At 38.5% G+C, this 9,677-nt stretch overlaps 1 protein-coding gene across 3 annotated transcripts in view; it reads right to left on the bottom strand.

Moving 5' to 3' along the window:
- Positions 1-1,456: 1,456 nt before the first annotated feature.
- LOC133634132 (serine/threonine-protein kinase 10-like) overlaps positions 1,457-9,677 on the bottom strand; it is a 70,432-nt gene continuing 62,211 nt past the window's right edge. For all 3 annotated transcript variants that reach the window (XM_062027171.1, XM_062027173.1, XM_062027172.1), the window contains 2 exons: positions 8,615-8,728; positions 1,457-2,949 (listed from right to left, as the gene is read on the bottom strand). In XM_062027171.1, the coding sequence (XP_061883155.1) occupies positions 2,803-2,949; positions 8,615-8,728 (261 nt within the window). In that variant the 3' untranslated portion in view covers positions 1,457-2,802. The remainder of the gene's footprint in view (positions 2,950-8,614; positions 8,729-9,677) is intronic.

The raw sequence follows: 9,677 nt of genomic DNA, 5'->3' as shown, positions 1-9,677 counted from the left end.
TTGATTGGTTTGTGACATACAGGAGGAAGGGGATTCATATGGCACTAATTCGTCACGGTTTACCTGACACATGACGACTTTAGCTTGCAGACAGCAGTAAAGTGTTAAATATTTTAAAAATGTGTTTTGTGGCAGTTCCAACTTTGACCACAGTGTCATTTGCTATGTAGAGTGGCGCTTTCCGTCATTTTCAGCAGACTGCATTGCAAAAATATTAACATAAATATAAATATATATATATATTTGAAGAGTGTACATTTTTTTCAAATGTTTCATCTTTTTTAGAATACAACAAGTAGAAGTGCAGTGTGTGTTGGGATTAGGGATAACAATATGTAGTATACAAGCGGTAGAAAATGGATATTTGGTATGATAATAGGAGCCTTTCAGAATGGGTTACAAAGGCTCCTAATATTGGCTGCTGACATTTATATATATATATATATATATATATATATATATATATATATATATATATATATATATATATATATATATATAGTCAAGGTTACTGTGGTTTGTATGTTATACAGTACTCAATACCGAGGTAGAGCGGAATATACGTTAGGTCAGGAAAAAACAGAGGCCAATTTCATCCCTACAAGCCTTCAATAAAAACCCCTGACAACCAGGGAAACCTGCAAAACAGGCTTGTAGGGATGATATAGCCTCTTGTGTTTTTTCCTGACCTAACATATATATACATATACAGTACATATGTATGTAACATTTGTATATGTGTGTGTGTATATATATATGTATGTATGTATGTATGTATGTATGTATGTATGTATGTATGTATGTATGTATGTATGTATGTATGTATATATATATATATATATATATATATATGTATGTATGTATGTATATATATATATATATATATATATATATGTATGTATGTATGTATGTATGTATATATATATATATATATATATATATATATATATATATATATATATATATATATATATATATATATATATATATATATATATATATATATATAGGTACAGTACTCTATTTTTCAAGGAATCGTTTTACCCATGTTGTATATTTAAAAACCATATCGACTGAAGTGTTGTTTTTCTTCAGGTGACTCCTCGACGTACAGAAGAACAAAGAGGAACATTCCGGTTTAAAAATGTTTTCCATGCTCTGATGCACCAATTTAAAGCTTCCATTGTCTTTTACATTTGCAGTATCTGCTTTGCTGTTTGATATCAATTATAATCCAATACTCCACAATTTACAGGCTTGCATTTAGTAGTTTTAACAGCAAGTGTAAACCAAACCAGCATTAGTCAAATGTGTGTATATTTATAAAATCATATCTTGTTTACGTTCTATGTGCAACTAAATGTAGTGTCGCAACTTTAAAAAAGTTTGGGCTTATATCTACGGGAATGTTTTAAATGTTTTTATTACAAATAAATGCACTTCAAGACGGCACAGCTTTATGACAGACAAAACTGTTTATTTACAGGGAAAAAAAAAATCTACACAACAGGTTATCTAAAACTACGCATTTAAAAAAAAAATGCACCATGATTTTGATCCAGATTACCAGGTTGACATTCAGAATGCAATCATAATTTTTTTCAATGAACGTTTTGATGCACAATAAGAGGAGCAAGCGCAGTACATAGAAATACTGTATGTGAGGTGCACAGCACTCCATTTTGTTTTTGTGCATAACTAATAAATAGCTTCAGTAACACTTTATAGCCAAATAGCAATACATCGGATGATTAATCAAGACAGCCTAAACCAGTCAGGCCCACGTTAATTTAATTTAATACTTCCAATTTCTTGGCAGATTTTAAATTGAAATGTTCAGAGATTGCAAATCAATCAAGTATAAAGGCTGTGAGCTTGCATGCCAGTTTCCTGCTCGCTAAATGCTTCATTTGCGGATTAATCAAAAAGAAAATAAGTTGAAAGTTCTGGTAATGTACACCAAATGTCATATAGGAAAATGATTAACGACGTTAAGGATTCTTATTCATAGCTGAAAGTTGGGAAAATGCTGACTGCTTCAATGGTGAATAAAACTGGTCTGTTTGTAAAACACAGTTGTATTTACTATCCATATTTGTTCTTTCACTATTCTGTCCACCCGGTTTTCACACTTTCGCTGTTGACCATCACGAAAAAGAATGGAATCTGACATGTAATCAAGGCCGCCTCTCCCATATTACGCAGATTGTGCTTAGGGCCCCCTACTTGCGTGAAGAGGGGCATGTAAAATTTCAATTAATTAATAATGAAGTTTCACCATAAACTTATGTATTCTTAGCCCCTTCCTGCTCCGTCAATGAAAAGAACATAATGGCAAACTTCCCCGAAAATTGCACTAAAAAAAATTGTATTCCAGTACAAAAGATGCATCAAATTCAAGTTTGATTAAAAAAGTATAAAAAAAAGTTTCACATTAATAAAAAAATATTGTAATGGGGGCGGGAGGTAGGTCCTCAAAACTAAATTCTGCTAAGGGCCCTAATTTAGCCATGGACTGATACTTTGAGAAGTGTATAATTTACCCTAAAATGAATATGTTCCTAAATTTGACCTAATTGATGTTACAATAATTAGTTGTGATCCGATGACATTAGCGTGGTCTAAAGCAGCAATTATTTACCAAAACTGATTTGAAAATCCTACAAGCTGGACTGTCTGCTAGACTTTAGTGTTCAATCAAAGCTGCAAAGAAATACCAGAGAGATGAAATCCTCGTCCATCCTCCACGTTGGAGGCAAAGTGGAAGGCACAGTCAACTGTGGGGACACCTGACGGTTGGCCTTAGAATCCTGTGGACTGGACGCTGGGGATCGGGTAGAACTTGGAAATGCGACTCTGTGCAGATGGGTTAAGGCACTCGGACTCCCCGCTCATCTTAAAAAACACTTCTTGTTCCTGCAACTTCCTGGCGAATTCCTCCTCCAGGGCCTGTGAGTTAGACAGACGTTCAACAATGAAGCACAAATTGTGAATAATTCACGGTGAAACTAGAGGAATGGCTGCAGATAAGAAGAAACCCCCAAAAAGTACATTGAGGACAGTTAAAGTTTTTATTGGCAAAGTTGGTGTGGGGGCAGGTGTAAGTCTGCGCTGCCTGTAGGAGGAAAAGTCACCGCCGCTGTCCATGGTACTGAGGACGAGCACCAGCGGGCAGGTGATTAGATTTCACAGGTGGTATGTGTTAATCTAATCGTCTGTTGTCTTTCAAAGTAAGCGGCGAGGAGCAGAGCGAGAGAGAGGATTGGGAGTGACGGCAACGAAAAACATTTTGGAAAATCTTGTTAAAACATTAAAACTTTGTTAAACCTATACACTTGGCTCTTTTGCCGTTTCTACAGTGGAGCTGCTAGGAAGCGACTTCTACAGTTGGTTTATCACAGCTAATTGGTTCCATGCCTGTTCGTGGTAAACGAATTTCCGCAAAGCAAGATTATAATTAGTAAATTAAATATTTATATAGTTAGAGAGCATAAAAACTGTTTACAACCTTGTTTTTTTTTACATCATTACCCCTGTCTACAATGCTTAAAGGCCTACTGAAACGCACTACTACCGACCACGCAGTCTGATAGTTTATATATCAATGATGAAATCTTAACATTGCAACACATGCCAACACGGCCGGGTTAACTTATAAAGTGCAATTTTAAATTTCCCGCTAAACTTCCGGTTGAAAACGTCTATGTATGATGACGTATGCGTGTGATGTCAATCGTTGAAACGGAAGTATTCGGACCCCATTGAATCCAATACAAAAAGCTCTGTTTTCAGCTCAAAATTCCACAGTATTCTGGACATCTGTGTTGGTGAATCGTTTGCAATTTGTTTAATGAACAATGAAGACTGCAAAGAAGAAAGTTGTAGGTGGGATCGGTGTATTAGCGGCGGACTACAGCAACACAACCAGGAGGACTTTGAGATGGATAGCAGACGCGCTAGTCGCCGACCTCACCTTGACTTCCTTCGTCTCCGGGCCGCATCTATGATTGTCGCTCCGTCGATCGCTGAAACGCAGGTGAGCACGGGTGTTGATGAGCAGATGAGGGCTGGCGTAGGTGGATAGCTAATGTTTTTAGCATAGCTCTGTGAGGTCCCGTTGCTAAGTTAGCTTCAATGGCGTCGTTAGCAACAGCATTGTTAAGCTTCGCCAGGCTGGAAAGCATTAACCGTGTATTTACATGTCCATGGTTTAATAGTATTGTTGATTTTCTATCTATCCTTCCAGTCAGGGGTTTATTTCTTTTTTTCTATCTGCATTTAAGCCCGATGTGCTATCACGTTAGCTCCGTAGCTAAAGAGCTTCGCCGATGTATTGTCGTGGAGATAAAAGTCACTGTGAATGTCCATTTCGCGTTCTCGACTCTCATTTTCAAGAGGATATAGTATCCGAGGTGGTTTAAAATACAAATCCGTGATCCACAATAGAAAAAGGAGAAAGTGTGGAGTCCAATGAACCCTTGTACCTAAGTTACGGTCAGAGCGAAAAAAGATACGTCCTGCACTGCACTCTAGTCCTTCACTCTTACGTTCCTCATCCACGGATCTTGCATCCTCGCTCAAATTAATGGGGTAATCGTCGCTTTCTCGGTCCGAATCGCTCTCGCTGCATTGTAAACAATGGGGAAATGTGAGGAGCCTTTCAACCTGTGACGTCATGCTACTTCCGGTACCGGCAAGGCTTTTTTTTATCAGCGACCAAAAGTTGCGAACTTTATCGTCGATGTTCTCTACTAAATCCTTTCAGCAAAAATATGGCAATATCGCGAAATGATCAAGTATGACACATAGAATGGATCTGCTATCCCCGTTTAAATAAAAAAAATTCATTTCAGTAGGCCTTTAAAATATTGAGGTTTCACTATATCGCATACCGTATTTTTCGGACTATAAGGCGCACTTAAAAGCCTTTCATTTTCTCTGTAAATGTACGTAATAATTCTGGTTTTCTTACCGACCTCGCAGCTATTTAATTTGGTACATGGTGTAATGATAAACATGACCAGTAGATGGCAGTCACACATAAGAGATACGTGTAGACTGTAAGATTATGTCAGTAAACAACGCCAAAAATTGTAATGTTCCATTGGGAATATAGAACATTACACACGGCGTTTAAAAATCTGTCAACATGTTTTAGTATGACTTTGGTTAGGTATGAAGCCGCACCGCTTGATGGATTCTCGTTATGGGGGCATTCAGCTGTTGCCATTTCTAATATAAAGTAGCGTAGAGTTCTAACTTATAGCTGTCATTAGACTCGCTATGAAAGCGCTAAAACATACCGGTGTAGTGAGTTGACATTATTCACCCATGGAACTTCAATTATCAAAGAGTTCCGGTCGGACGTTTTTTCACGGGACACATTTCCGGCGTCGATGTTGCACTAGTGAGCCACGGATGAGGAGATGCTGCTCCGTTATTGATTTAAGTAAAGTCTGAATAAAACAGTTAGAGCCATCTTTTGACACTTCTTCCACTCCCGTCCTTGCACGCTACACCGCTAAAACAAAGATGACGGGGCGAAGACGCTGCCGAAAGTGAGCCACGCAGGTAAGACCGCCCACAAAACGGCGCATCCTTAAGCGACTTGAAAAAGATCTGTAAAACATAATGTCAGAATAATTGTATCTGAGTTATCACAAAACTTTGTGTTTCAATGAGTTCCCGGCGAGAAGACAAAAGCTGTCTTTAATCCTACCAAGCAGAAGGCTTGTAAAACTCCACTGTGTAGGATGGGAAGCAACATGAAGGTGTTCTGTTTCTTTCATGTATTGTAATCAACGGAAAGATATTGTCTTGACCCGAGATCTACAAAGCGAAGAGGAAGCAGGACCAGACTCCCCTCCAGGCACCGCTTCTTTGAACTGTTTTACGACCTTTTCTTTGAACTGTTGTAGTCAAAGGCGATGGCTGTTTACGACCCCCGTCCCTTAGAAACAGCTGTTGCCATGTAGTCTGGGAAAGTCCAAATAGAAGAGGAGCACTGTACAAGGGTACAGGTGTACGCGCTCTCCTCAATTGAGCCAAATTTAATTCGGTCTCTGTTTAATTCCTTGCTTCTTGTCTTGTTTAATAGATGTCATCAGTGTTTGAACCTGACACATTATCTATGCAACATTTTGACCAAAGAACCACCATTACATGTTATGTAGACCACAAGGAAGTGTTTTCCATTCAGAAAAAATTCATAATATGACTCCTTTAATACGTCTTATAAACCAGTGCACCTTTTGTATGAAAAAAGACCTGACTAGACCCGCTAATCGGCCATTCGCCTTATAATCCGGTGCGCCCTCTGGTCCAGAAAATGCGGTTCTTTCTTCAGTGGAACCGCTATCTTTTTGATTTATGAGCATTTACAACGAGCCTAATATGCCTCCGTGTGCGAACTATGTCTTTGTGAACAGACGATTCATTCATTAATGCGGAGCCCTCCATGTTACTTCCTGCACAGTACACTACACACTAGTGGTCAATTCTAAGCATTTCAGCGTGTGGGCGCCTTTTCTGTGTTTTTCCATCTTTTGACAAGTTTGGACACAGATAACTATCAACTAGCTGTTGTAGCTGCAACTGTCAATTTGACCAAGTTTTTGCAGAACAAAATACACCTGTGGTTCTCGTACTCAAAGTCAAATTCTAACTTAGAGGAATTATCCAGTATGTGACAAACTGTCAAAATAATCAGTGAAATAGTTGTACACCAAACAGAAACAGGCATCCAAGGACAGATGTTCCCTACAACTCGATGTTGTGTATTGGATTTTTTAAATATTAAAGTCTGCCAACATGGTTATTTTCTGATTTAAGCATGGTTATGAAATCCGATCCTTCAATTATATACCTAGGCTAAACACACAGGTTTTTTTCAGGCTAAAGCAGGGGTGTCCAAACTGTTTGACGTGGGGGCCGAAAGTCGATTGCATTGCATTATTGGCTTAATTTTAACAAAAAAAAATTACGGTACATTATTGGCTTAATTTTAACAAAACAATTTACAGTACATTAAACATATGTTTCTTATTGCAAGTTTGTCGTTAAATAAAATAGTGAACATACAAGACAATTTGTCTTTTAGTAGTACGTAAACAAACAAAGGTTCCTAATTTAGTCTGCTGATGTATGCAGTAACATATTGTGTCATTTATCTACCTATTATTTTGTCAAAATTATGAGGGACAGGTGGTAGAAAATGAATCATTAACTACTTGTTCATTTACTGTTAATATCTGCTTACTTTCTCTTTTAACATGTTCTATCTACACTTCGGTTAAAATGTAATAATCACTTATTCTTCTTTACATTAGTTTTGGATGAGTTACAGGCTCATACATTGGTCATATTCAAAGTTCTCATGTGTCCAGGGACATATTTCCTGTGTTTATAAACATAATATACATTTTAAAAAAAAACGAAAGATGATGTTGTGATGCCAAAAAATATCGACGTAATGATAGTAGAATCGATGAGATACGCTCCTATACTTGGTATCATTACAGTGGATGTCAGGTGTAGATCCACCCATGGCATTTGTTTACATTGTGACGCCGGTGAGCTATGGTGTGTAATGAAACATGTTTAGCTATTCCTCGTCCTGCAGGGATGATACTTGTAAGAAACTTACTTTATTTGTCGCCATGGAGACGGGGATTAGTGATTTAAAAGTAGCTAAAACACGGTCGACTGGAGCAGGACGTTAGCCGCTAGCTAGCTAGCCATGTCTTAAAGCACCTCTTCCTGAGGTGTTATAACTTCACCTTTTTATCGTTAGTTTTTTGGCCAAAATGCCGTTCTCACTTTTCTGTCTACACACTGTGTCTGCTTGTAAGTACTCTTTGGTTGTGCGCTGCCGAACATGCTCCTCTGCTCGTAAACCAGCAATGACACGACATGATGACGACGGGGAATCGGGGTGGTGGCGGACCGGTACTTTTCAGAGGTAGTATAGTACCGAATATGATTCATTCGTTTGCAGTACTATACTAATACCGGTATACCTTACAACCTTAGTGTGTGTGTGTTTACATAATTATAATAATATATTGGTTATATAACTAATAATTATTATAATTGAATATTACAAGTATGTGAAAGTTCAACGCCTACGTTGTTTACTTGATTACTTTGTAATCACTCAAAAATATCAAGCAGCTAAAAGTCAAACATGGATAAGTGTGGAGAGAGTGTCTTGCATTTTTAAAATCCTGTGCCGCAATGGATTTAAATGGGTCTAATTTGATTTTTTTTTATGGTGATGGGATTTAATTTTTTTTAAACCCACAAAGCTGTGGGTTGTGTGTTGACTTTTTGTGCTAGTTGATTTTTTTTTCCGCACCATGACTAGGAAAGGTTGTTTGGATTGGGTCATATGAGTAATTGCTGTGCTTGTGACATTAAGAAAATACACATCATGGTCACTGACCTGAGTTGTCGACAAGATGGTTTGAACTTAAATTTATGTGGAAACACCCCAAACAGCTAGTTTGCATTTAAAAATGTAACTTGTGCTGTTGTCTTGCGGTCCAAATCGAAGATGGTGGCTGGCCGTATTTGTACACTCCTGGGCTAAAGCATCACTATGAGTTAGGATTACCTTTTTCCTGGGTCGCAGCTTCTCTCTCCACTCTTTCAGCTCTAGGCTGTGCTCCTCATCGAGCTCCTTTAGCTTCTGGGTCTCATGTTCGATCAGAAGATGACATTTCTCATTCTGTGAACAAACAGAAGCAGCATTAATATACACGATAAGACAACCTGTCTTTGTCGACCACCTTATCAGGTTCCAGTCCATCGTGTTGTTTACTAAAAAAAGTGCCCGCTAAGTCAATATCGACATACAGTAAGTAGTAAGTATGGTTCACTTGAAATATGAAGCCAAAAAAATCATTTCTATGACAATTTGGTCAATACGAAGGTCCTGGGTTCGATTCCCGGTCTTTCTGTGTGGAGTTTCCATGTTCTCCCCGTGACTGCGTGGGTTCCCTTCGGGTACTCCGGCTTCCTCCCGCCTCTAAAGACATGCACCTAAAATTGGCCCTAACGTGTGAATGTGAGTGTGAATGTTGTCTGTCTATCTGTGTTGGCCCTGTGATGAGGTGGCGACTTGTCCAAGGTGTACCATGCCTACCGCCCGAATGCAGCTGGGTTAGGATCCAGACCCCCCGTGACTCCAAAAGGGACAAGCGGTAGAAAATGGATAGATGGATGGATCAAGTCTAGGAGTGTGACGATATTTTTTAAGGATGTTCTGTTTAGAATTTAATGCTACTGATTCCAATACCGATCAGCCAGTGTCAATCACATGAACAACTACATACATTTTTAAAAAATTGTTACTTGAAAGCCAATATGGTTTTAGAGAAAATCTCTCCACCGTACTTGCAGTAATGGACTTGGTAGAGGAGGTTAGAAACATCTCAAGTTTTATAGCACCTCGACAGGGTTGAGCATGTGACGTGATGTCAACACCGTAAGCAAACACAACTCATTGGCTTGTTAGCTTCCTTCTTTGAGAGCAAATGATTGTGAGTAAAGGGGGAAAAAAGGAGTGTTATTGCAGCTGGAAGTAATTGATTAACTACAACAGTCATATTTATAGCAAATGTTGATGAGAAGGGGTTTGCGTTGCAAAGGGAGGAGCCGGACCTGGTATATATGCA

This window comes from Entelurus aequoreus, linkage group LG18 (assembly GCF_033978785.1).
Source record: "Entelurus aequoreus isolate RoL-2023_Sb linkage group LG18, RoL_Eaeq_v1.1, whole genome shotgun sequence".
Taxonomy (NCBI): domain Eukaryota; kingdom Metazoa; phylum Chordata; class Actinopteri; order Syngnathiformes; family Syngnathidae; genus Entelurus; species Entelurus aequoreus.
This window is presented reverse-complemented; position numbering and strand designations above follow the sequence as displayed.